We start from the raw sequence: 27,652 nt of genomic DNA on the forward strand, positions 1-27,652 counted from the left end.
CCAGGAGCTCTGACTGTCCTCTAGAACTGGTGAAAGTGTATTTCAGAAATCAGGCAAAGGACTGGAAAAGACCCCAAGATAGACAATCCCATGGGCATGTTAGCTCGGAGAATCACAGAATATAACACTGGACCTCAGAGGCCCTGTATTCCAACTCCTGACCAGCCCAAGAATCCCCTGGGGACTTTTCACTGTGAAAGAACTAAGTCTCTCCTCAAAGCAGCCCACAATCCTATCCTCAGGGGTTAAACAGAAGACTTCTCTTCCTGGGATGGGATAATCCTTCAAATTAAAGCAGCCATTGTGATCCACCTCTCCTCCAAGTTACTAAAGGCTAAATATTAAATATCACGGCACTGCTAGCCAGGACATGACCTTGAACTTGAAATAGCTGGACCAGATGACCTAAAAGAACTGCCCTTTTGGAACACTGTGCTCCTCTATTTGGGGTGCTACATTTTAGGAAGGGCACTGCCAGGTTGGAGTGTGTCCAGGTGGTCACAAGGATGATGGGAGACTTGAAACTCTCATATAAGGAAAGGTTAAAAGAAAGTAGGGCTGTTTTACAGTTGGTAAAAATCAGGTGTCAGGACAGCGGGAACCTGTTATATGGAAGCAGGATAAAATTTGTTCTGTTTAGCCCAAGAGGTACCTTGATGATGATTCTAATACTCCTTTAATAAAGACTCCAAAATATCTGCCGTTCTTCATAGGTAAGCTACTATTATTATTATTCCCATTTTAAAGGTGAGAAAAATGAGGCTGAAAGGGATGCGATGATGTTCCCAAGTGCCCCAGTTAGTGGATGTCGGAGGCAGATGAGGAACTGTCAGTGCCAGGACAGAGGAAAAGAGTAAAAGTCAGCAATTGTCTGAGTTGAGTCAGCCCTCACTTCCACTCCCTGTCAGTCAGTCAATCAATACTCAATTTAGTAAGCACTTACTACATGCAGGCAGTTCCTCTCCTCCTTAAGGCCCACAGGACAACGTCCAGCAAACAAAGGAAGGAGAACGCAGAGAGTGTAAATGGAAGGAAGCTAAGCCCTGGAGAAGGCCAGGGAAATGGGGAGGCAAAGGACAAGGACAGCAGCCCAGGTTCTGAGGAACAGATGAAGAAAGGCCAGGCGGGATTGCTGTGTTCAAGGGGGAGCTGGGTTAGCCAGTATGTGGAGGGGAGTCAAGTCTAAGATTAGAGGGGAAGGAAGCAGCCACATTGTAAAGGGCTTCAAATGCCAAATGAAGCATTTTATAGGAGGTCAGTGAGGGAGTGATTGCACTACCAACTGTACAGAAAGTGAGATCACACAAAATCATTAGCCAAGCTCCCTCATAAGAAGGGATTTCTCATTGATAGGAGCAGCTTACCTATAAGCAGCCCTGTAAGCATCACAAAACAGTTTACCTACTTGTGAAATATGGTTATTCGCATTGTACAAATGAAAATATGGAATAAACAGCAGTACAAAGTTCAGAGGAAAGAATGATAGATTTGGAATCCAATAACCTGGGTTCAAGTCCTGGCTTACCCACTTACCATTCATGTGACTTTGGGCCAGTCGTCTGACCTTGCTGGGCCTCAGTTTCCCTGTCTGTAAAACAAGGGGAGGGGACTAGATGACTCCTAAAGTCCTTTTCTTGCTCTAAACCCATGGTCCTAAGGCTTCTCCAAGGTCACACAATTAGCAAATGCTAAGTCTAGGAGTATAATTAAGGGTTCACAAATTCCATGTTCTCTCTCTACTATATTCTAACTAAATAAACACAATCTTCCCACTTGTATCAATGCAGCCCTGTTCATATCTTCCTTTCCTAATCATTCAAATCTCTGTAACAAGTTGGATTCTCTAACACTAAATTTTGAAAACATAAAACAGGGTGGTCTCCCTCCAGGCCCTGTCCCAGCTGTCAGGGCTGAGAATACCCATCCAGTGACTGCAACTGGCAGAAACTCTGAGAGAGCCCCAGTGCACAGTTCAGGAATAGTGTTAGTCCAAAGAGAAAGGCAAAACATACACTAGATCCAAATCCTCTAAATCTCACTTATCAATTAGTCCTTCCCTATAATATTTGCACTTCTATGTTTTTTTCATGATCATTCCCCTTCATTTCTCTGTTACATGTGAAATAAACGCTTTTTTTTTCTATATTTAACAAGGCAAAAATTCCAATGTCCCCGCTATGGTTTCTCCTCTGAGGGTGTGCATCACCCTGCCCTGCATGTCATTTTCCATTCTCTTCACTTTCGTCTTCATCAGCTACTATTCCTGTAATTCAGAGCCCAGGCTATCTGTAGCTGTGACAAGGTCTTCTGGTAGTGGGGGAATGTTTCCACAGATCTGTCCATGAAAAATCAAGCAGTACCACGGTGAACACATCACCGATATTGCCTCTACCATGTATTTTCCAAAGGCAAACGATGCTCACTAAACAAACAGTATCTTGGTGTTAATATTCAGTAATGACAGAAGATTGCTAAGGAGACCCAAATTAGTCAGTGTAGACTGGAGATACTGGAACAAAAAGTCAGTGGACAATCTGCTAAAAATATAAGCACTCAAAACGAAACTGGGTTTTCTCCTAAAACCATGGGACAGTGATACTAGCCTCAGATTTAGATTCAGAGAACCTGAGTTTGAATCCTACTACCTTGGGCAAATTCACTTCATCTCTGGGCCTCAGCTTCTTTATCTGTAAAAATAAGGCTGTCTGACTAGATCAGAGGTATCAAACATGTGGCCCACAATACTCCCGGAATGCAACCCAAACCAGATTAAAATGTGACTGGGAAATATTTAACAAAACAAATAAAATCTAGATAATAATACATTTTAAAACTAAGTCAAAATGCAGCCTGCAGGGGATCATCACTTATGTGGCCCCTTAGTAGCCCAAGTTCCTATGACCCTGGCCTAGCCGCCCTTCAAAAGTCTCTTTAAGTTCAAAATCCCATGACTCAATGAATCTGTACTCCGTAAAGGTGATCTTGGTTGCTTTCCAAAAGTCCAATTATCTGCTTCCCCAAATCTCTGGATACTGTGTCTGAAAAGTCTACTGGAATTTCGTGGCATTTCAAAGTGGATGCTGAACAATTCTGACATTTCTGAGAATAGACCAACTTTCTTAAATAGCTACAGGGGCTCAAGATGATGAAGACAGGCAGCAGGGTACGTGTGGGATAGCGGAGAGAATGCTGGTACAATAAATAGTCAGGAAACCCCCAGGTTCAAGTCATCAGACTCCTGGAAGTCACAGCAGTCAACTGAATTTGGGTCTGAATAGGAGACTAAATACCAACCTGCATTGGGAGTGGTTGTTTCCTCCCTCTGGGGAATTCTTTACACCAAAGAAATCAAAAATCTGCACTGCCCCCTTCAAAAAAAAATGACATTTTCCTTAAGAATGCCAGGTAGGGTTTGAGATATATATTAAAAAAAAAAACAAACCCAAAGAGAAGTCATTAAGGTGGCACTCTAAGGCTAACTCTCTTATTTCTGTTCTGGCCTGGCAAGAAAGATTCCAACATTAAAGGGAATCATGTTAGAAATGAATTTTCTACTTAGGTCAGCAAATCCAGTTTCCCGGCTTCTATTATGTTAAGTGTGATTTGTAAAGAGATTAACAAAGAAATTAAAATCAGTTTTTTCACTTGAGGAGGAAGCCTTGGGGGGCAGAGGACAGAGAGGAGGTATAGACCTTGTGGTTTATAAAGGATTCCAAAGAATGGGATGCAGGGAGGGCCTGCTGGAAGCCAGGAAGACTTGGTTCAAGCTTGGCCTGCAACACACACCAACTGGCTTCAAGGGTCGGAAAGACCTGAGTTCTGAGTTCTATCAGTCCTTTTAACCTCTCAGAGATTAAGGGAACTCTCTAACAACCCTAAGTTGAGGAGGAGGCGCCAACCTGCATTGGTAAAGGGAGTTTCTCCATCTGGGAGTTCCCCCTATCAATGCACTCCCTATTTCTTCCCAAAGTGACCTGCCCAAATGAACAAACCAGGAGGCATTTGAGCAAAGGTTACGGCCGCTAGCATCTGATGGAAGTGAAACTGCTGGGTCTGACGATCGACCTTGACGTTTCTTTCTTTCCCTCCATCTCCACCGCACTCAGCCCTCCGGGACTCGGGTCTCCCCCTCCCCCTCCGCCCTGCGTGGGGCCGGCCCAGCCCCGGGGCACCGAGCCGGCGGGGGGGCGCACACCGGGCCGGGGCAGCGGAGCCCGGGGCGGGCGGCGGGCGCGGGGCGCGGGGCCGTACCTTCCGGGGTGGGCTCGGGGTCTGGCGTGAGGGAGATGTCGTCCAGCTCCCGGAGGCACAGCCACTCGCCGTCCATGGACACCCGGAATTTGCACAGGTAGATGGTCTCCATGGCCGCCTGGGTGATCTTGTCCGTGGTGGGGGTCGGCATGTCGGTCGGAGGGGTCAGGGCCGACATGATGACTCAGCTGGGACCGCGACACACACAGGGAAAGTCAAATAAAAAAAGCCACCCCCCCGGAAAATCCGAGCCCGAGCCCCCCGCCCCCCCGCGCTCCGCTCGCGGCCAGGGAGCCCTCCGCCCCCGGGGTCGAGCCGGGCCGCTCCCACCCCACGCGCGGCCCCTCCCGCCGCCCTCCCCCGGCTCCGAGCGCCGGGCCTGGGCCGGACCTGGCCAGGGCCCGAGGGCAGGCTGCGGCCTCCTTCCAGCGGGCCTCGGCGTCCTCCGGCCTCCGCGGAACGAGGAGTCACGGGCTCTCGGGTCGGGTGGGCCTCCGCCCCGGTGCCAGGGTGCGCGGCGGCGGGCAAGGGTGGTGACCAAGATGGCTGACGAATGAGCTGGGCTGAACACCCGGGCTCACGTGACCGGCGGCTCGGGGGCGCGGGCGGCTCGGGGGCGCGCGGGCGGCGCGGGCGCGCAGCGCGCCTCCCCGGACGCTGCGGGGATGGGGGGATGCTGACGCTGCAGGAGGCTCTGCCCCTCCCCCCGGGCTGGGATGCCCGCGGCGCTTCGGCCTCACGCTCAGGCTGCGTCTACTTCGAACCCAGCGATCGGGCGAGCAGAGCCCGCAGGAAGAAGGATGGACCGGACCGAGGAAAGCTCCCGGGGAGGGGCGTGGGCCGGGGCCTTCCCGTTATAGAGCTCTAGGAGGAACCGCCGGAGCAGGGACGCCGGGCGCCCAGCGGGGGGTCCTTCCCGACCGGACGGAAGACGCCACCAAGCCCATCTAAAACCTGCCACAGACACCTGTACTTCAGAGTCTGCACTCAGCATCCACTTTGCATGGCCTTGGAGGATCTCATAAACAGCCCCAAACGACATCAAGCCTAAACGCGGTCCCCAAACCTTCCTGATTAAGGACGCACAAGAGGTTCATCCTTCCATTATATGGAATCTTATTGTATAAAATAATACAGGCTTGGAGAACGCCCTCATCCTGTCACTCCAATCTCTTCCCTTTAACTTACATTACGATTTTTTTCTCGTCTAACTCCCCTTTCTGAGCTGCCCGCGTCTGCCTCCCTAGACGAGGGGAAAAACCCCAGGGCTTTCTTTAGAGGGCATGGAGCAAGTGCCCCTTCAGAGTCCCCTAAATCCCCTACATTTTAACAGGAGGCACTTCATAAACGAGCGCAAGGCTTAACAGTGCTAAGAAAATTACTCTGCTTATCATTCTTCACTTGCTGCTAAGGAGAGGTAAAAGAATGGATCTGGACAGAACCAGAAGACAGCGTTCAAATCCCAGGTCTACCATTGGTGTCATGGGTACCCGGGCTGAGCATCCACTCCTCCTGGGTAAAATGACATGCAACTAAATGATCTCTGTCCCCAGCAACAACTGAAATGTACATTTGAAACTTAAACCCAGCCAGAAAGCCCGAGTGAAGGAAATCCTGCTGTGAATTCTTATGCAAATTGAAAAACACGAAAATAAAACATTTTGCTTTTAGGGTGGTGCGGGTGGTTGTTGAGTCTCCTCCAACTCTCCAAGACCCCATTTGGGGTCTTCTTGGTAAAGATGCTGAAGTGGTTTGCCATGTCCTTCTCCAGCTCATTTTATAGATGAGGAAACTGAGGCAAACACAGTTAAATGACTTGCCCAGGGTTACCAAGCTAGTAAGCGTCTGAGGTCAGATTTGAACTCAAGAAGAAAAGTCTTTCTCTGACTCCCAGGGCCGGCACTCTATCTCCTCTGCCACCGAGCTGCCCCTAAACCTTTTGCTATCCTCCTTAAAACAACAACAACAACAAAAAAAAAACAAATAAAAAAAAACCCACCAAGATCAGGTTTTCCTCCTTCTGCACATGCTGGAAGATATGTCATCCAACAACCCAGTTCCTGGCCTAAAGAGATGCTAAAACTAGTGTTTACAAGAAATTCACTTGCAGCCAAATTAAAGGAATAAGAAAGGGGGAAACTCATATGTAGGAATTAATACACACCAGCTTACTTTTCTAATTTGTAAAATCTTCCTAAAATTCTTAAAGATAAAATAAAACTGTTTGTGTCTTGGTTGGAAAATATAAGGGGAATAATCATCATCCAAGTGGGGCTTTTTAATGTATGTGTGTGTGTGTGTATGTGTGTGTGTGTAAAACAAAAACCAGGGTCTCAGATATTAGATTAGGAATACCTGATCTGAGAGTTTTCAGTCCTCAACTGACCCTGACATGGAAATAAATGGAGCTGAAACATGGAATCCATCTCAAAGTTTGGTTGAGGAAATCAGTCTGTATAAAGGTAAATACTTATCATGAATATACTAAAATCCAGAAATCCTGCTTCATCCCAAACTTTCCTGAAGCTCCAAACAAAATGACAAGTCCACAAACATTCACCAAGCACCTACTAAGTACCAGGCATTGTGCTGAGTCCTGGGGGATACAAAGAAAAGCCAAAGGTGGTCCTACTCTCAAGAAGCTCACAGTCTTGCCTCGGCAACACCCATCTTTTCCACAAACCTTCCACACAGGCTCACAAGAATGAGGGCTGGAAGGGACGTCAGAATACAGATAATCCAATCCTATTCAATTTACAGGGGCTGAAACAGCCCAGAAAGGTCATATTTATTGCTATTCAGTCATTTCAGCCATAGCCAACTCTTGGTGACCTCCTGGGGTTTTCTTGGCAAAGATACGGGAGTGATTTGCCATTTCCTTCTCCAACTCATTTTACAGATGAGGAAACTAAGGCAAACAGGGTGATGTGACACACCCAGGCTCACACAGCTACTAAATATCTGAGGCTAGATTTGAACTCATGACTCTTGACTCCAGGCCCAGTGCTCTGTCCACTGAGCCACCTAACTGCCTTAAACCCAAGTCCTCTGGACTCCAGACTCTATTATACCAATGCTTCAGACTCCTGTACTGATGAATGGACACCCCAACTTGGTAAAACAATACAACACAAACACAGTAGCAGCACTTTGGCGATGTGGATTAGGGAAGGGGAAGGGAGAAACAGCCAGTCTGAAGAAAGGAAAAGTTTGACTTTTTTTAAAAGAAAGATTTTATTCATTTAAATGTAAAACAGTACACTTTCAAGAGCCACTCATCCTTCCCATAAAGATGAATATTCACTGCCTGCCCCAGTGCTGATTGCAACCCCTCTCTGACTTAGTATACATGCTTGGGTGAGAAATGGCAACTTCATTGTCCTGTGCCCAGCAGGCCCTCTGCCTTCCTTAGGGAACTAGGCTGAGCCTGATGGGGACAGGAATGCAGAGTATTCACCATCATTAGGTCTCTGTTCAAAGCCTTTCAGACAGGAATTGTCAGTAAAAGACCATGAGACACCTTCAAACTAGGGGAAGAAAACTGACATGAGAAATCATATGAAAGTCAAGTTTTTTTCTTTTTAAAGCTAGCATTTTTATTAATACAGTGAATAGGATAACTGTCACTATTTCTTTAAGGCAAAGAACCATCTCTTCCCTATTTTTTTTGAGGCAACCAGGGTTAAGTGACTTACCCAGGGTCACATGGCTAGCAAGTATCTGAGGCCACATTTGAACTCAGGTCCTCCTGACTCCTATCCCTGTGCCATCTAGCTGCCTCTCTTCCTTATTTTTTTTAAGCTAGATTTTCTTTGCTATGAACTTAGCAAATGAGAACATTTCACCATACATTACATAGAATGGAGCCCAAGCAGCCTAGAAGGGAGCCTCAGCTGAAGACTATTGTCTGTCAAGACAGGACCTGGGAAGCACAAGGCAAGCCCCAGGTGTGTGGCAGGAGAACTGCTTCCACCCAGGGAAATGGAGAACATCCACTGGGAGGAGACAGACTAGCCCAGGCCAGCACTCAAATGAAACTACCAGGAGACAGAGACAGAAGCCAAGGAGGAATTCCTGTACAAGGCAGAGCACAGGGGAGTTACCCTTATCTGGTATAAGGTGCCAAAACTTCTGGGAGGCCGCCAGAGCAGTCCTTAAGGGGCAACTACCTGCCTCTCCTCAACAAAACAGAGAGACAACAAATCACTGACTGGGCTAGCAACCAAAAAGATTAGAAAAACAACAAATCGAACCTCATCATAAAAAACAAAATAGACATTCTGAAACTTCAGAGGAGATAAAACCGACAACAATAAAAAATTATGGTATGGAAAAATAGGACCTACTTAAAAAAAGCTTAAATCATAGGCCAATCTGATTAAAGGAGGAAAACTAAATCGCCAATGTCAAAAAATGCCAGAATTTGCAACAAATGAAGAAAAATAAGGAAAAGTATTCAAAATTATCTTGCTCAAATATATGTGAAGATAATGGATCAATTAAAATCACAAATGCACTGATTAGTCAGATTAACTGAATACGAAACAGAATTCAAATAACCTTACTTTAGAAAAGAGAAATCCAACAGGTCATAAAGGAAATCCCTATGAAAGAAACAACCCAGGGCCAGACAGATTTACAAGTGAATACATTTTATCAAATATTCCAAAAACAATCAATACCAATATTTTAAGATTTGCTTGCAAAAATAGGCAAAGAAAGGAATCCTATAAAACTTCTTCCAAGATATAGTATGGCAGTTGGCAATAGAGGAACATACATGTAATCCTGGTCCAACTACAAGGGATATTGAGGCTGATAGATCTCTTGTGCTCAGGAATTCTAAGCTGCAGAGGGCTATGTGTAGTTTGGAATCCATATGGTGAGTTCCTGGGGAGTTATGAATGGAAGGAAGAACCAGTTTGCTTAGGAAGGGGCAAAAAGCCAAGTCAGAAAGAAAGCAGGTCAAATCTCCCCTGCCTATCAGTAGTGGTCTTGGGTCCATAACTAGCCCTACACTTCCACCCTGGAAGATACAGAGATACCCAGTCTTCAAAAAGAGAGTGTATGTATATCTTACTGACATCTAAACCAGGGAGGGATAAAGAAGAAAAAGATCTCAAATTAATATTGACATAAAAATATTTAGTAAGACATTAACAAAGAGGATAAAATGTATTTTAAAACATCACATATTATGACCAGGTTAGATTTCTACACCAGGAATGCAGGATAAGTTTTATATTAGGAAAATTATAAACATAATACACCACATATCAACAAAAATATAGGTTAAAAATCATAATTATATCAATAGAAGAAGAAAAACTCTTGACAAAATACATCAATCTTTTATATCAAAACACTAAAAAGTCTAAGTATAAATATTACATTCTTTAATATGATAACAATAATAGAGTTAGCATTCTCTGCAATGGGGAAATACTAAAGGTTTTTCCAATAAGTGCAAAGTGAAGCAGGTATTTCCACTGTCCACACTATTATTTGATATAATTCTAGAAAAGCTAGCTAATAGCAATAAGACAAGGAAAAGAAATTGATGTAATAACCACAGGCAAAAAGGAAAGACAATTACAAATTTTGTAGATGACATGATGATTTACTAAGAGATTTTTGGAGATTCAATTTAGAAATCAACTGAAACAAGATAAAAAAACAACCCACAAATATCAGCCTTCCTAAGAAGTACCAACAAAACCCAATGAAAGAAATTTCAGTCAAAATGACTAGAGAATGTATAAAATGTTAGATAATTTAGTTACCAAAATGTAAATTCTGTAAACAAAATTACAAAATACTCTACAGAAGTAAAGAATTAAATAATGGAAGAATTATTAAGTGCTCATAGCTAGTCTGTACCAATATAACAAAACTGAAAATACTACCAAAATTAATTCACAGATTCAGTATCGTAGGGTTATTTTTAGAGCTAGACAAAAATAATAATGGAATTCCTCTGGAAGACAAGGTCAAGACTCTTAAAAGAAATATTAAACAAAAAAGGTGAGAGTCCTTTGGGCCCAGTAGTGTCAAATCTCAAAATATCGACAAAACTGGATTAATCAAAATAATTTGATATTATTTGCAAAACAAGAGGTCCATCAACAGAACAAGGTAGGTATAAAAATACATTTATAACTGAACATAGTAATAGAGTGTTGTATGGGGTAAGAATTCACTACTCAACAACGGCTGGGAAAACTTAAAAATACTCTGGAAGAAATGAAGTTTACACCAAGATTTCATAATATATGCCAAGATAAGCTCCCAATAGATACATGAGATAGATATAAAAGGTCATGTAATAAAAATCTGTGGAACAAGTTTGGAAAAAGATCTTTCATAATTATGGATAAGGGAAAAGTTTATAACCACAGAAAGGATAGAAAAATTCACCAAAAATAAAATCACCAGTTTTGATTACATAAAAACTGAAAAGATTTTGCATAAACAAAATTAATAATTATAAGCAGAAGGGACACAATTAACTGTGGAAACATTTGTAAAGAGAAACTTCTTTGATAAAGATCTGATATCCAAGACATATAAAGAACTTATTTAAAGATTAAAAAAAGTCATTCCTTTATAGGATATAAGCAGATAATTCTTAAAAGGAGAAATCCATGTGATCAAAATCATAAGGGAAAATGTTCTAATTCATTAATAATTAGGAAAATGTGAATTGAAACAAACCTGAAGTTACATACCACACCTATCAGAACAGCAAAGGCACTGGAAAATAACTGTTGCGCTGCAGTAAAACTAGAACTCTGATGCCCCACTGGTACAGATGTGAACTGGTTCATCCATTCTGAAAAACACTTTGGAACAGGACTTCCAAAAGTCACTCAAGTAGGCATACCCTTTAACCAAATGATACCACTACTTGGCCTATACCCCCAAAGAGATCAAAGAAGGAGAGAAAAATCCATACACACAAAAATACTTACAGCAGCATTTTTTGTTGTAGCAAAGAAATGAAAATAAAGCAAGTGTCCCTCAATTCGGGAATGACTGAACTGATTATGATATATGCATGTATGAAATACAATTGTGCTGTAGGAAATGATGAAAGGGATACGGGTGGTTTCAGAGAAACCAGGGAAAACTTGTATAATCTGATGCAGAATGAAGTGTGCAGAACCAGGGAAACAACGTATACAAGGACAACAATGGAAAGAAAAAAACAACTTTGAATGACTTAAGAATTCTCGTTAATACAATAACCAATCATGTTTCCCGAGAACAGATGAACACAGTAGCACTTAACAGGGATTCAAGATATGCAAAGTGCTTTACAAATATTTCATTTCACCCTCATATTTTGCCCTTATTTTTCCTCATTTTACAGATAGGGAAACTGAAGCAGACAAGCTATTAAGTGTCAGAGGCAGGATCTGAACTCTGGTCTTCTTCACTCCAAGTCTGGTATTCTATCCACTGTTTATCTAGCTGCCTGGGCTCAAGATGTAGAATGAGACATTTTTGGAAATGGCTAATGTTGATTTGTTGGCTTTACAAGGGGGTTTGGAAACTATTCAGTTCTAGTTTAAAAAAAAATAGAAAAAGCGAACAATCAAACAGATTATTAAGTATACATCACTGGAAAGCAAATATACATAATAGCATAGCATAACAGTATAATGACATATATAATAACAAGTATTCTGCTCCAACGACTGGGGAAAGGACTTACTATGTGATAAAACTACTGGGAAAACTTTCAGGCTGTTGGCAGAAATTAGATTAGGACCAAACTTCTCAAGCCCTAGGCTATAATAAGCTGCAAATGAATATATGACCTGGATATAAAAGGTCACAACATCAACAAATTAAGAGAAGGTAAAGAAAGATCTTTCACAACCCTAGATAGGGAAAGAGTTCTTGACCAAAGAAGGGGCAAAGGGACAAATAAGAACTTATTCAGACTTCTGGGGCACCCTAAAGACAGCAGTTACCGGGCCAAGCTAAGCCCTAAATGACTACCTAATACTGTCCAGCAGTTGATGTTATAAAGAAACGGCAGATGCTGTCCCTCAACATATCACAAACTTCCTTGATCTCAATGGAAGAAGGTAGATGTTGAATAGAGTTCTTTCAACCTTCATAGAACATGGAGAAATTTGTAAAATATACTCCCTTTTCACCTTTATCTTTCAAGGCTCAGCTCCAGGGACCTCGACCTCATCCCAGTGCCCACTCCCAGTTATCTTGATCTTTATACTCCTCTCTCTATTTTTTGTCTCCCTGATAGACGGCGAGATCCCTGAGGATAGGCAGGCATGTTTCAGTTTTGGCTTCGTATCTCCAGTAGCTGGACTCATAGCAGACATTTCACAGATAACTAAGAAGGCAGAAATAAGGAATGTGCATGGTCAAGTAACAATATTGCCTCATGCACTTTATGTGAAACAAGGGCTAGAGATGCCAGCCATTCCCATTTTTGTTGGTGCTGACTCTTCTGCCGTTGGGGAGCATGGCTAAATCCCAGCACCCAGGCTTTTGCTTTACTTTATACGGATAATTCTAGGGAGAAAGGAAGGGGAAGGCCCTATCGCTGACTATTAGAAAAGGCAGAATATGCTTAGTGTTTCAGAGATGGCACAAAGGGGCTGGATAATCACTGATCAAAGCAATAGTCCCCTCCAAAAAAAATACAAAACTATGAAGGGATAGAGTTGTTTTGTGGCTTTTTAAAAGAAAAAATATGTTCTGAACACTGGGTGAAAAATAATTTTAGAGAGTTAATAGAAGTTTTTTGTTTTGCTTTGTTTTGTTTTTTAATTTAGGCAGACACAATATGGGTAAACAACCAGGTAACTTAATTTTTTTTTTAAAGAAAAACATTTATTGACTATTCAGTCCTAAACTAAATATGGTTTAGGTAATCAGAGGTAATCTCAGAGGGAGGGCCCTGATAGTAGGGGTGGGGAGCCTGGAAAGGCCTCCTGCAGAGGTGAGATTTAAACTGAGTTTTAAAGGAGGTCAGGAGGAGGACCATTCCAAGCATGGAGAACACCCAAGGACAGAGGTGGGGGGTGGAATGTCTTGTTTGAGGAGGATCATGAAAAAAGCCAACCTAGGGAGATCAAAGAAATGTAAAAAGACTGGGGAAGACAGGAAGGGCTCATGTCATGAAAGACTTTTAAAAGCCAAACAGAATTTTTTTCCCTTTGATCCTGGGGGTAATAGGGAGCTCCAGGAGTTCAATGCGGGCTGAGCTCATAGAATCATCTTACAGCCTCTTGGGGGATGGTGAGTTAGTGATCCCTGATGGGATGAAATCTTACTTTTCAACAGAACTCTGGGGTAACACAGGACCTTACTTAGCCTATCCCCAAAGTCAGAGTATCTGGATGGGAAGAAATCTGGGCCAGGGAGATGGGTTGGTGATGACAAGTGGATGGAAGTGGAGGGCAGGTTTGACATTTTTCTTGTTGGTTAAAGCTGTGGGGGAACCAAACTCAACTCGACTCCATGAAAGGTGAGCCTTTAGAAACATCACTTTGGCAGAAGCTGAGTGAATGATGAAGGGCAGAGGGGAGGGGAAGGAAGGAGAGAGAAGTGGGACAGGGAAGAGAGGGTGCCTATGTACTATGTGCCAGGGACCATGCTAGGACCTTAACAAGTATTATCTCACTCCATCCTCATAAAAACCCTGGGAGGCTGGTACACTGGTATAATTCCCCATTTTACCCTGGAAGAAGCTAAGGTAGACAACAACAGTCAGATGACTTGTCCTGGGTCCCATAGATAGTAAGTATCTGAGGCTAGATTTGAACTTGAGGCCTGGCACTCTAACCACTGTTTAAAAGTCCAAGCAGGAGATGATGAGGGTTTATACTGGGGTGGCAGTGTTAAGAGAGAAGTGGATATAAATAAAAGATATTATGAAGAGGGCAGCTAGGTGGCACAGTGGATAGAGCACCGGCCCTGGAATCATGAGGACCTGAGCCCTCAGTTTCATACTAGCTATGTGACCCTGGGTAAGTCACTTAACTCTGTTTGCCTCACCTGTAAAAAGAGCTGGAGAAAGAAATGGAGAACTCCAGTGTTTTTCCAAAAAAAACCCAAATAGGATCATGGAGAGTCAGATATGACTGAAATGATTGAATGAGAACAAGTAACCACAGGCCTTGGCAAAAAGACTGGATATTGGAGGGTGAAAATGAGTTGATAAGGACCCCTAAGCTGCTGGTCTCAGATCGTAGTATATTTGACAGTAATAGCAAAGTGAGGAAGGGGAGAGACATTTTTTGTTTGTCTGTTTGTTTTCTGGAAGGGTGATTATGAATTCAACTTTGGACATGCTAAGTGTCCAAAAGGCAGTTTGTGATGTAAGACTGGAGCTTAGGAGAGAGATCAGGGCTGGATACATAGATCTGGGAATCACCTGCATGAAGACAACTGAATCATGGGAACTGATGAGATCCCCAAGGGAGATCACATAGAGGGAGACCAAGACAGAGCTCTGGGGAACTCCCATGGTTAGGGGGTATGATCTGGAGGCTGAGGAGTGGTCAGACAGGAAGGATGACAAATAAGAAAAGAATGCAATGAAAGTCTACAAAGGAGGTAGTGGAGGTAGAAAATCATCATTCTTTGATCTGACACCGGACTGTCCTCTCTGCTCATGACACTATCCCCTGCCCCAACCATTCAGCATTGATCCAAAACATATTCCCTTCAAAGACAGCTGACCCAATACCCTGTCTAGAAGACTCCTCCCTAACTTTCTCCTTAGTTATGGACACTGAGCCCAACTGGGTTTTCTTAAGCTACATTTGTTGAAATTGGAGTCAAAATAAATAGCTTAGTTTCCCCTTGACTTTAACAACAACAACAAAAAGACATGTCAAGCTTACCTTCTACTTCCATCCACTCCTCACCAACCTATCTCCCTGGCCCAGATTTCCTCCCATCCAGATACTCTATGGGGGAGCTGCTAGGTAAAGCCTTATGTAACCCCAAAGTAGGATTTCATTACTATTGTAATCAGGGTTCACCATGCCACCATCCTCCACAGGACTGGTAATTCGCTCCTATAAACTCAGATACTTCCTGGAATTAACCCATTTACATTTGATTATACTTCAGTTCAGCTCTGATCCCCTCCAAATCTACGCAGACTCTGCAGGGACGGGGTAATACTTCACCTATTAGGCTGCCCTCGGTAAAACCTTCCCCTCAAATCTAGTTGCTTATTTTCCTTCATCTATAATCCCTTGCAGCAGGGACTCAATTATCATCACTTGAGTAAACGCTGGTTCTTAAATAGACCAGGTTGATGACTAACTACAGTTGCCTTAAAATAGCAAATAACATTTTGACTTAGGCCCTTATCTATGACCAAGCACTGGGGATGAGGCTGGGGTGAAGTGAGGGTGAAACTGGGTCTAGGTTAAGGACTCATCAATGAGGGAAAAACAGAGGATGAGTGGAACCATGTACAAGGCTGGGGAGGCAAGGAGGTGAGAAAAGCCCAGAGATTGAATCCCAGTCACCAAAAAAAGTGAGTAAGCATGGCTGAGGCTGTTTAGGAAATGGTGGTTTGCTCTGATCAAGGCAAACAGCCTGCCAGCCAAGAAGTACTTATTAAATAGATTGGGAATCAGTGGATTAGATTCATTCTGAGCAGAACTGAGTGGAGGATTACAGGCTGGCCCAGTCTGAGGATGATAGGGTTAATAAAGCATGAGAACTCACCTAAGGTGCCCTAGAGGAGAGGGATGCAGGCCAGTTAGTTCACCCTTAATATGCCTAAGGAGGAGAAATAAAAGGGGGACCAGGAAGACTGAGTGGCAGACCCTGACTCCAGAGGAATTCTACCGTCCTCTTAGATTAGGTTCATCACACCTATCTCTAGTAAATGAGGGTTATTTCTTTACCCCATTGGAGAATCCAATTCCCTTTGTCTCCTGGGATATAAAGCCCCACCCAGCCCCCTAACATCTACAGGTCATTCAGAAATTAGCATTTCACAGGAATCAGCCATTCACAGGACCTGATACCTCTAAAACTGAAGCCCAACAGGGGCCTCCAACAGGGATCCCAAAACTGGTATAAAAGTAGGTCTGTGTATTTTCTCTACTATTAAAAACTATTGGTTTGATCAACTTAGCAAGAGGCTTGGTCTGTATTCTTCAACATCCCAGGCCCTTTCCAAGCTTTCCAGCTTTCTTAATGTGTTATCTTCTCCCTGGAGATGGTGAGCTCCCTGAGGGTGAAAATCACCTTTTCCTTTTCTTTGAATCCCCAGAGTTTAGCTCGGTGCCTGGCACATTCTGCTCTTTAGTCCTTTCAGTCATGTTTGACTCTTTGTGACCCCATTTGGGGTTTTTTGGTAAGGATACTGCAGTGGTTTGTCATTTCCTTCTCCAGCTCATGTGACATGAGGAAAGTGTGGCAAACAGGGTAAAGTAGCGTGCCCAGGGTCATACAGCTAGGAACTGTCTGAGACTGGACTTGAACTCATGAGGATGATTCTTCCAGACTTCAGGCCAGGTGGTCCATCCATTGCATCACCTAGCTGCCCTTGTCTGGCACCTAATAAATGTTTAATGACTGACTGTACCTACTTGGGCAGAGTATCTTCAACATGGCCCTTAGCAAACAAACCTTTCTACTCCAGGCGCCTCAGGGGAAAACCCAAAAATGATTCAGGAGAAGCCAGACATACACCTCCCATGGCTTTTTCCAGAAGTTTTGGGGTTTTCCCCAACATCTATAACAGTCTGAAGAGGTTATTTTTAAGCTGGTTATTTTCAGCGCCAGAAATGAAAACTGCAGTGGGTGAGCGAGAGAAAAAAATAGTAGAAGCCATAGGGCCATGGCTGTGATCTCCTGAGGCTTTGGGGATGAAGGACAGCCTTCCCAGACAAAGGATTCCACATAAATATACAAAATAATTCTAAATCCACTGGTTTCCCATTGAATTGACCCATGACTCCACTGGCTTCTTGTATGTGTGCTAAACAGTTTAGCACTGCTAGTGATCAGTAAGCAGGGCTGGGCACCCCGAACCCACCATAGCCATGGAGGGCAGCACTAAGTTCACGTTTTCATCCCATCTCTCAACGGAGTTGGGATAGAGTCAGCAGCAGAGCGAGAGCAAGGCACCATGCAAAGGGAGCTCAAAAGAGCGGTCCTGGTAAAAGCACAGAGGGAGTTCACCCAGGGTCAAGTTCTCCCCCTGACACAGCCTGACCCAGTGAGGAGGGGCAAATCACTCATGGGAATTGTCTCAGCAGGTGGGTATGCTGGAGAACAGGTGCTGATCTATGCATGGGTGGGAACTGCCACATTTGAAAAATTCCCTTAAACCAATGAAATCATAGGCCTAGACCTCCTCCCACCCCAACCCTATAGACTCTGTGTATGTGTATGTGTGTGTGTATAGGTATATGTGTGCTATATACACACACTATGTAGACATACATAGGCACCCACTCACATATAATCTATATGGAGCCCACAGACTATCTAAACACATAATATACCCATATACACCTATTATTCATTCACAACAATCTATATGAAGCTGATATACACACTATATATATTGCATAATATACATGTACATACACATACACATGTATATGTACAGACTATACAGACATGCATACTCACAATCTATATGGAGCTCATACACATAGACTATAAGCATAATATACATCTATTATCCATTCACAACAATCTATATGAAGCTCATATACAACTATATTGTGTAATACATGTGTACACATATGTATTTGTACACACTATACAGACATGCATACCCATTCACACATATAATCTATATGAAATTCATACACATAGACTATATATATACATCTATTATCCATTCACAACAATCTATATGAAGCTCATATACACACTATATATATTGTATAATACACGTGCATATACACACATGTGTATGTACACACTATATATACCCATCCACATGTATAATCTACATGAAGCACATACGCTACACACATGTACATATACATCATATATTACATATACACACATATATACTCATCCATATAATCTCCATGGAACTCAAACCTATTATTTTGGCCTCATTTTTACTATGATCTAGTTCTAGCTGAGTTGGCTGCCTGAAGGTTTCACTCTGCCAACTCAAAAGTCACCCATTATATAACAAGATGGTTGAGTCAAACTAAAAATGAAAACCAGTCCAAATTTAGAAAAGACACTTCCTCTTCAGAATATGCCTCCCCCCTCTCTATTGCTACAAATTCCACAAAGAGGTGGCCCACGAGCTTACTGCACAATTTAGAGAAGACTAGTGCTGCCCTTCTCCTCCAATCACCCTGATTCCTTCCTTGAGATTAAACTTTGGCACTAAATTAAAAAAACCCAAACTCAAAGGTTAATTCACAAACATTCACTTCTCTCCACTCACAGAGCTAACGCGGTCTACTGATGTCCCTGACCTGAGTCCAAGGGTTAACCTGGGATCCATGAAGTTCTAAAAAAATATTTTGTTCATTCCATTTCCATCGAATTGATTTCCTTTTTAATCCCACATATTATTTTATGTATTCAAAAACATTTTTCTGATAAAAAGCTTCACCAAATTGCCAAAGCTGTCCAAGACACAAAAAATTTAAAGAATTCCAGCTCTGTTCTCCCCCCAATCCAAAGTCATTCTGCACTCAACAGTCAAAGTTAATTTCCTAAAATGTAGGACCAGGTTATTCCCGACCTCGGTCCCTGCTACATGGCTCCAGGAATAAATATAAAATATTGTCATTTAAAACCCTTTCCAATCCAGTCCCTTCTTACCTTTCCAATGTTCCTAAACTTTCCTCCAGGCTCCCTGAATATCATAAGTCAGCTGTGCTTTTGCTGGCACATGACCCTCCATTTCCCACCTACATGCCTTTGCCCTGACTGGCCCCAGTGACATTATATTTTTAACTTGTATGCAGATAGTTATTACATCCTGTGTCACCCATTAGAATGTCAGCTCCTTGGTGTAATCTTTATCGTTGTTGTGACCTTTCTTCTATCCCCAGTGCTAAGCAAGGTGCCTTGCCTTGCTTAGGAACCAGCTTGGTAAACACGTGCTCTGGGGCTGACCCGCAAACTTTTAGCAAGCACTTTCCCACCCCTCCAGGATTCTGATTCTTTGCACTCCTCTCTGACCCAGTGGCAATGGTGCACATGCACCAGACATGGATAGGCATGACAGCTGCGCAACCAGTGTGAAACCATAAATCTCTATTGTGTATAGCATATATATATTTAGATGTAAATATATTTCTATATATGATATACTCCTATATTATATATATTTAGTTATGTGAAATATACATATTACATATTAATATAAACATATAATGCGAATTCTGTGTTCTACATTATATATGTATTATATGTATGTCATATACATTTAAATAAATATATTTACATATAAATACACAAACATTAATATATGCTGTTATTCAATAGATTTAAGGCTTTATATTCGATTCTCTTTTGTCTGTTTTCTTGCATAAATGGAAATACGTTTGTTGATGACCATCAAGTTCAAAATAACAAAAAAGGATTAATGTTACCATGAAACAAAATGATCGATTTTTAGGAATTAACCTGCTTCAAAAGCATACCTGAGTGCTTCTCCCACCCCAATGCCTTTCTATTGACAGTAAGGAGCTACTGAGTTTCTTGTCTAAACTTTAAAGGGCACACAGGAAAGGAATGGATTTAAAACAAACCAATCCTGGTACAGAAACACTTTGAATCCTATACAAAAATCATTACTAAAAGAAAGGAATCAAGAGTTGCCTATTTAGAGTGAACTGGAACAATCATACTAGTGACAATTTTTATCAACTGTTCTTTCAAGGCTTTCAGAACCTATGGTCAAATCTGGCCTCTTCTATCCAGTGTCTGTGTAAACAGATAAAGCACTTAATTAACCTCCTTAGATCTTAGTTTCCTTTATTTGTAAAATGAGGTGGTTGCACTAGATCAACTCAGATAGAAACAGGGACCCCATCCATAAGGATTCCCCATCCCTAAGCGCAGACTGACTTAAAAAAACCATACATACTTATAGATTTCTTTGTTAATTAATACATCAGGACGTTAAAATGTAAGAGGGACTACATATTAATCTGGTTCAGGCTGCATGTGGCTGTTCATTTGATCCCTCTGGAGTGGCCATCTCTCATTTCTGTGATTCTAAGAACACTGAAGGGATCCGGGAACCTGGATGCCAGTTCTGCCACTTAACTAGTCCTAGGCCAAGACTTTAGGCAAGCCATCCCCTTACCAGAATTCAGCTTCCCTATCAGATGGCCAGTATAAGGGCCCTTTAAACTCTGAACATTCTGATGCTGCTACTTGAAGACAAGGCAAAAGCCAGGATGAGTTGACTATTTTTGTGGGCACCACTCCAAATATCTACTGTAGGGGAAATGGGGAAACAGGTAGATGGCATGGGTGCCTGCTTGTCTCTAGCACTTCAAAGAAGCCCCATCTTCATAATATGACTTTTCAGAAATAAGAAGGGTGGACTGGGAGAAGGGACTGCTGAATGTAGAGGTGCTGAATTTACTCCTAGTTATGTGACTTCTCGTGGACTTAGCAAATTTCGGTTGACAAATCCTAGGAACACAAGAAATTGAGCTGGAAGATATGTCCCACCCTGTCATTTTAAAGGACAGCCTGGGTTGGAATTCAGGTCTTCTTGACTCAAATAACCAGATTCTTCTTTGGTTCATGGGGTCATCCAACACAGAAGGATTTTTTGAAAGATTCAATGTGAAGCAGCCCACAGAAATTTTTGAGATTTTGTATTTTCCCCTCTGAAGACCAGCAGAGCACAGGCTTTTGTATTTACAGTACAAAACTGATTTTTAGAAGGACTGAATATTTAATGGACCTTAAAACCATTAAGGCCATACCCCCAGAGAAGATGGTTATCTCCCCTTTCACCTCCAGTAAGTACACAAGGTACACACATGATGTCGACTCTGCTGTTCTCATACAAGATTCATTTTCTTGAGCTATTTTAGGCACTACTAAACAATTAAAATAAAGCCACTCCAAAAGCATACCTGAGATTCTCTACGCTGGGGTTGGTCAGGGCCTAAGCTAAAAAGCTACTCACTCCAGACATTAAAATAATTATGACATTTACTAGGTAGGCAATTCTCAAAGTTGTAACCTCACTGATCACATCTGTAGTCAAAAGAAATCCCATTTCCACCCCCTCAAAAAATTATGTATTTTATATTTTGGACAATAACATCAGGAAGGATTTAAAAGAGAAAAATTCATTCTTGGGAGATGTGCATCAACACCAAAGGCATACTACGTGCAGAAAAAGCAAATTTTTCATGGAACTATTTCAGCATTACACTTTTATGACTGATTGACGTTTAGAATAGTGCCTGGAATATGGGAGGCACTTAACTGTTTACGGACTGACTGACAGAGAACATTACATTACACTGGCTAAACAAATAAGCAAGTACATAGAAAAATAAATTAATAAATAGAGAAGGTCATTCTTTAAAAAAGAATAGTTTTAAGGTTAATGAAATTATTTTTACATCATGCCATAGTAAGTCTCACTCAAATTCCAACTGTTACTGATCAGAGTCTTAACCTGGGATCCTTGGGAAACCTGGCTGTTGTTTTTCTTAATAAGTTGATAACTGTATTCCAACCTAAGTTAGCTCCCTTTCCTATCCAAAGTATTTTATCTTAGATATGCAAAACCATTATTCAAGAGAAGGGGTCCATAAGCTTCCCCATACTGCCAAAGGTGTCCGGGGCCCCAAAAAAGCTGAAGAGCTGGCGCAGGATTACAAGGTTATTTTTCTAAGCAGACTCTGTAGAAAACAAGGAGTATACCCCAGTAAGAAGTCAAAATAAACCTTGATACCCAAATTCGATTCAGTTCAAACAAACACCGATTCAACATCCGGCCTGAGCAAAATCCTGCAGACCTAGAGAATACAAAGACAAGAAAGACTTGGCCCTCCAGAAGCTCCCAATTACTTAGGGTTTACAATTGTGATTTAATCTTTTTTTCAGTTGTTTCCAACCCTTCCGGAACCCATGTGGGGTTTTCTTGGCAGAGATACTGGAGTGGTTTGCCATTTCCTTCTCCAGCTCATTTGACAGATGAGGAAAAGAGGCAAACAGGGTGAAGTGCCTTGCCTAGAGTCACACAGCCATCATCTGAAGACAGATTTGAACTCAGGAAGATGAGTCTTTCTGACTCCAACAGTTTTGGGCAATTATCACCCTCTCCTTTCCAAATCTGCCCAAACCACAGAGCCAACCTACCTTTATATCTGAACATATTATCTGCCAAAAGCACATAAGCTCTTTGGGGAGAGTGGCTGTTTGGCCAAGTGTAGACCCTGTTAATTGATTTATGGATTTAACCTATGCTGGAAGGGAAGTCATCGTACTACAAAATAGCCACCTTTAACAAGGGCCATACAGTGCTATGACCCCCTCCACCCTCCTCCCAATCCCTCTGTATCATATACATGACCTAAGTTTGGGAAACACAGGATTTCAGCCCTGACAATCTGCTCTGGTGATGCTTGGAACAGTCCAATGTTCAATTTCCCTTTTTCCACCCCCAAATGCCCCACCTCATCCTTTTCCTTTTAACTATCCCTCCTGGGCCTAGCCCTAGGAAACTTGACCTGCTGGCTGGCTCTACTTGTCCTAATAAGGAGATTTCACTAGCAACAAATGGGGGCAAGGGCCATGTTTGAAAGGGCCAATCAGGTTCTGCCCTGGTATGCAGGAAAAATACAGGAATTTGGTTCTCAAAGGCTGCAGCTGCTTCCAAGAGGATTGGCAACTGGGGAGAGGGGGGATGACCATGAGGGGGTGTCAGATTCCTGAAGGAAGGGTTGCCCTTTCCCTAGTCTGCAAAGCCAAGCTGTGCCAGGGCTTGTGAGGGCAAGACTTGGAGCCCAGAGCTCAGCAGAGGGAGGAGGAACAGTAATGCCACAGGCAAGAGCAGTACTGGGAAAACCAGAGAGGAGAGTTCAGAGACCAGGGTGGCTAAGAATTAAGAGAGTTCTGGAGAGATTTAATAATTCGGTTTCCCATATGGAGATTTCCACAACAGCTTAGAGAAAGGTTTATTAGAGAATCGTCTTATAGCTGAAATTCTAATCCTGGGCTGGAGAAAGCCAGTATTCTCCAAGCTTGCTCTGGTTGGAAGTCGTTTGGGCAATGCCAACTCCAAAGGGAATGGGAAGGCTGGGCTGGGCAGCCCCTCACCTCCTCCCTTTTCCCCTCCCCTTTGCTGGAGTGGGGAAGGGGTCTAACCAACATCTCTGATTCAGCTTTAGACATTTTTGGGGGTGGGTATAATAATATAATAATAAAGGCTACCTCATACCCAAATGGAACATGGGTGACAAAGTGGAAATTGAGGACCCTCATTTCCTATGTTTAGAGAAATAGAGATAGAAAGCAATGCAGAAACCTTTATTTTAGAGATTTTTACTGGAAAATTCCAGATGGGGTGTGGGGCAAGGTGAAAAGAAAGAAACTAACCCTTTGGAGTCTGCTCTCAGGATTAAGTCCAAGGTAGGTGAGCCCTGGGGTCCTAGGCCAAAGGGGTCCCATCTTGGGGCCCCTCCAAGATATCACCCATGGCCTTTCACTGGATGATGGTCTAGCAAAGGAGACCAAGAAAGGCCCTGGGAAGAGAACCATGACAGATGGAAAAGCATACCACACCCTCAAACTATGGGAGTCCCCTTAGGTTCTGTCCTGGGCCCCTTTCTCTAAACCATCTCTCATGGTGATCTCATCAGTTTCCATGGATTCAATTCTCATGTCCATGAAGATGTTACCCAGATCTATACCTCCAACCCCAATCTCTTGACTGAGCCCCATTCTCAAATCTGGATACAACTAGCAGGCCTTCCTAGAGGCACCTCAAACTCAACATGCCTAAAACACTGCCTTTGCCCCAGAGCTCTCCCCTCTTCCAAATTTCCCTAGTACCTTCAAGGCTACCCCAAACTCTTAGTCTCATCCCCCAGACTCACAGCCTTAGTGCCATCTTCCATGTCGTTCCCAACTCATCCCACATATTAGATCTGCCTCAAATCCCACCTTTGACAATGAGCCTTTCTCACAACCCCCCAACTCTGAGCCTTCCTTCCAAATTACCAGCCACTTAAACTGTATAGATCAGGAAGGCCAATGTCCTGCATGTCATCTCTTTTCCTAGACAGGTGGGGTCCTAGTGGGCAGGGGCTGTGTTTTTTGCTATTTGCATCTCCAGAGCTTAGGACAGTGCCTGGTCCAAAATATTATTTAATAAATGCTTGTTCCAGACTCAGGCACTTGGCACTTACTAGATATATGACCCTGGACAAGTCCCTTAACCCTGATTTTCTTGTTCCCCCTCAAAAAAAAATGCTTGCTGATTGAGGAGACATTGGCGCATGTACAACTTTTGCCCTTTGTGAAAAACAATATCAAATTTTATTCCTTACAGCAGCAGTCCTGACATTTTGGGGTCTAAGGCCCCCTTTAGACTCTTAAAACTGAGAGGCCCCTTCCCCCAAGAGCTTCTGTTTATGTGGATTATTATATCAACGGACATTCACCCTATTACAAACTATGATGCTGATTATACAAAGTTTGACTTGGATCAGCCTCCCCTGAAATGGGGGCCCTAGAGCACACTCTGACAACCGCTGCCTTACAGCAAGGCCCCAGGAGATCTGTACCATCAATGGAGGCTCTCCTTTTTTCTAGGACCCTTTCTTCCTTAGGGCTTAAGAGGCTTTGGCTACCCAGAATAGAACAGTTAGACTGTTAAGGATTATCCCATCCCATCAGGCGCACCTGCAGTGACCTCTGAGAGTCTGCAGGAGGCCAGGAGCCAGGACAACTTACTCCAGAGACTTAGCTGGACTATAGCTATTCATCAAAAAAAGGGGCAGTTAAGTAGGTGACTCAGTGAATGGAGAGCTAGGCCTGGAGTCAGGAAGACCCGAGTTCAAATCCTGCCTCAGATACTTCCTGAGTGACCCTGGGGAATTCACAAGCTCTGTTTGCCTTAATCACTTGGAGAAGGAAATAGTTAATTAACCCCACTATCTTTGCCAAGAAAACCCTATAGCCAGTATGGGCCTTGGGGTGAGAAAAATTTGGCTGAGTGACCTAACAAATTCAATAATTATTAAGTATGGACACTGCTAGATGCAAAAAACAGTCTCTCAAAGAGCTTATATTCCAATGGGAAGATGACACATGAGCACAGTGTAAGTGTGAGCAGAGGTAACTCGAGGTGAGGAGGGTGGAGGGAAGGAAGAGAAGAAAGAGAAAGAAAAAGGAGAGAAGCAGAGAGGGAGGGAAGGAGAGGGGGGGAAAGAAGGGAGGAGAGTAGAAGAGGAAAGGGGGAGGGAGACAGAGGAAGGAAAGGAGAGAGAGAAGGGAAAGAGAGAAAGAAAGAAAAGGGAGGGATAGAGAAACAGGGAGAGATGGAGAGACAGAAAGAAACTAACTTTTCTGGGGATAAGTGAAGGTTGTTCTATGGTACCTAAGGTTTAAAGGAAGAAAGGGGGGCCAGCTTGTGTGTGAAATAGATGGGGGTAGGATGTGGGAGACAACGGTGCTAGGATCGGGTGAAAAGGAAGTAAAGGAAAGGTGGTTGGAAAGGCAGGTTGAAGGCAGATTGTGAAAGCCCTCAGATGCCAAGCAGAGGAATCTGTTTCACTGCGAGGGGCTCTTTCCTTGTTTAGCTTATTGTATCACTGTGTTTGGCAAGCTGGAGAGCTCCGGGAACTCCTCCGGTACCACGCACTTGGGACCTGTCACCTGCTGCCCGGAATTAGGACCTGTACAAAGACCAAACTAGGTCTGTCTCCAAGGAGGGTCGCCGGGAGCCTTATTCACAGGAATTGGGGGCTTCCTGTCAATTCATCTTTCTGGGGTTCTTGTGCCCACATCCACGGGCTCTCCTGGGAGCACCCAAGGGTGTGCTCGGTAGGAGAAGGCCCTCAGCTCCCATGCAAGCACCCAGTTCAGCAACACAATGAAGATATTATTTCTCGTGACAGAATATGCCAAAAGCAAAGTGCTTGGCACTTCAATTTTCGGTTGACTTTTGCCCTCTAAGTAATGCCAAGGTAAGCAGCAGGAGTCTCGACGTGCCCTTGGGCACGCGGAGCGTTTTTGGGGTGCCTCTCGCTCTCGCAGGCGGTGGGGAGGGAGGCTTGGGAATTTCTTTTGAAATTTCCCCGCAGGCCAAAGCGGGCAGAGGTAGGACTTGGGATTCTGCTGACCTAGAACACGGGAGGGGGCGGCGGCGGTGGACCGGGAACCACAGAGGAGGTTGGCAGCCCCGGGCAGCCCCTGGCCACCGCCCCGTCTGCCCCGGGCTCCTCAGGCGACCCTAGTGCTCAGACCCTCTGGGCCCGACTCGGGGAGATACTCGCGGGAGTCGGGGGCTCCAACCGGACCGGGAGGGAGCGATGACAGCAGTGGCATACTCGGCTGCAGGCGGCTGAGTGAGGAGATGCCCGATCCCCCTCCCCGAGACCCCTCCTCCTGGAAGGCTGTCACGGACCTGGGGAGGTGCGGGAGGGCCCGGCCCGTTTGGGGAGGAGGGCGGGGATTGGGGCGTGTATAGAGGGTGGGGTGGCCCCACCTAGGAAAGCGTCCGGAGGAGGGTGGCCCCGGTCCTCAGCCTGGGGGTCTGGGGGCGGCGGCACGTGGGAGATCCCCCTCCCCTCCCTACCCCCCAGTCCTGTACTCACTGGGCTTGGAGCCGCAGGGGGCCGGCGAACTCAGCAGCAGGAAGGGCAGCGGCGAGCCCGGGGACGGCGGCGTCCTCCAGCCCCACGGCGGGGGCTGCGGCTGCACAGGGGGAGGGTTGAGGGACCGCACCCCCGGCCCCGCGCCGCCATCGCCGGGGTACAGCAGGAAGAAGGGCGCGGGCTCGGGCGAGTCGGGCTCGGGGCTGCCGCCGGCCGAGGACCGCTGGGGCTCCCCGGCGCCCTCGGGCCGCGCCGCCTCCTGGGCCGGAGCCGGAGCCGGAGCCGGGGCCGCAGCCGCAGCGGAAGGCTCAGCCATCGCGGCCGCCCAAAGCCGGCCGCCCAGCCCAGCCCAGCCCAGCCCAGCCACGGGCGAGCGAGCGAGCAAGCCAGCCGAGTAGCGAGCGGCCCGGCCCCCCCTCGGGGGCGGGGCTGCTGCCAGGGCCCCGCCCCTGGGTCAGACACCGCCCACTCGGGGTGATGGGGGCGGGGACGCCGCCCCGCCCCTTCTCTAGGAGGAGCAACACGCTCCCGCCTCCTCGCGGGGTGGGGCCCTCCCTCTCTCCGTCTTCAGGACCCTCCCTCTGCCCCCCAGTTCCCCT

General features: G+C 44.4%; 1 protein-coding gene across 12 annotated transcripts in view; it reads right to left on the reverse strand.

Moving 5' to 3' along the window:
• RUFY3 (RUN and FYVE domain containing 3) overlaps positions 1-27,409 on the reverse strand; it is a 123,814-nt gene extending 96,405 nt beyond the window's left edge. For 2 of the 12 annotated variants that reach the window (XM_072624433.1, XM_072624442.1), the window contains exons 1-2: positions 4,642-4,863; positions 4,252-4,439 (exon numbers count right to left, since the gene is read on the reverse strand). In XM_072624433.1, coding sequence (XP_072480534.1) covers positions 4,252-4,429 — 178 coding nt within the window. In that variant the 5' untranslated portion in view covers positions 4,430-4,439; positions 4,642-4,863. Of the gene's footprint in view, positions 1-1,533; positions 1,589-3,294; positions 3,316-4,251; positions 4,440-4,641; positions 4,864-27,053 lie in introns of those variants that run through there. The other 10 variants (XM_072624432.1, XM_072624441.1, XR_011970523.1 and 7 more) reach the window with 7 other exon arrangements.
• Between the last annotated feature and the right edge of the window lie 243 nt (positions 27,410-27,652).

This window comes from Notamacropus eugenii, chromosome 7 (genome assembly GCF_028372415.1).
Source record: "Notamacropus eugenii isolate mMacEug1 chromosome 7, mMacEug1.pri_v2, whole genome shotgun sequence".
Classification (NCBI taxonomy): domain Eukaryota; kingdom Metazoa; phylum Chordata; class Mammalia; order Diprotodontia; family Macropodidae; genus Notamacropus; species Notamacropus eugenii.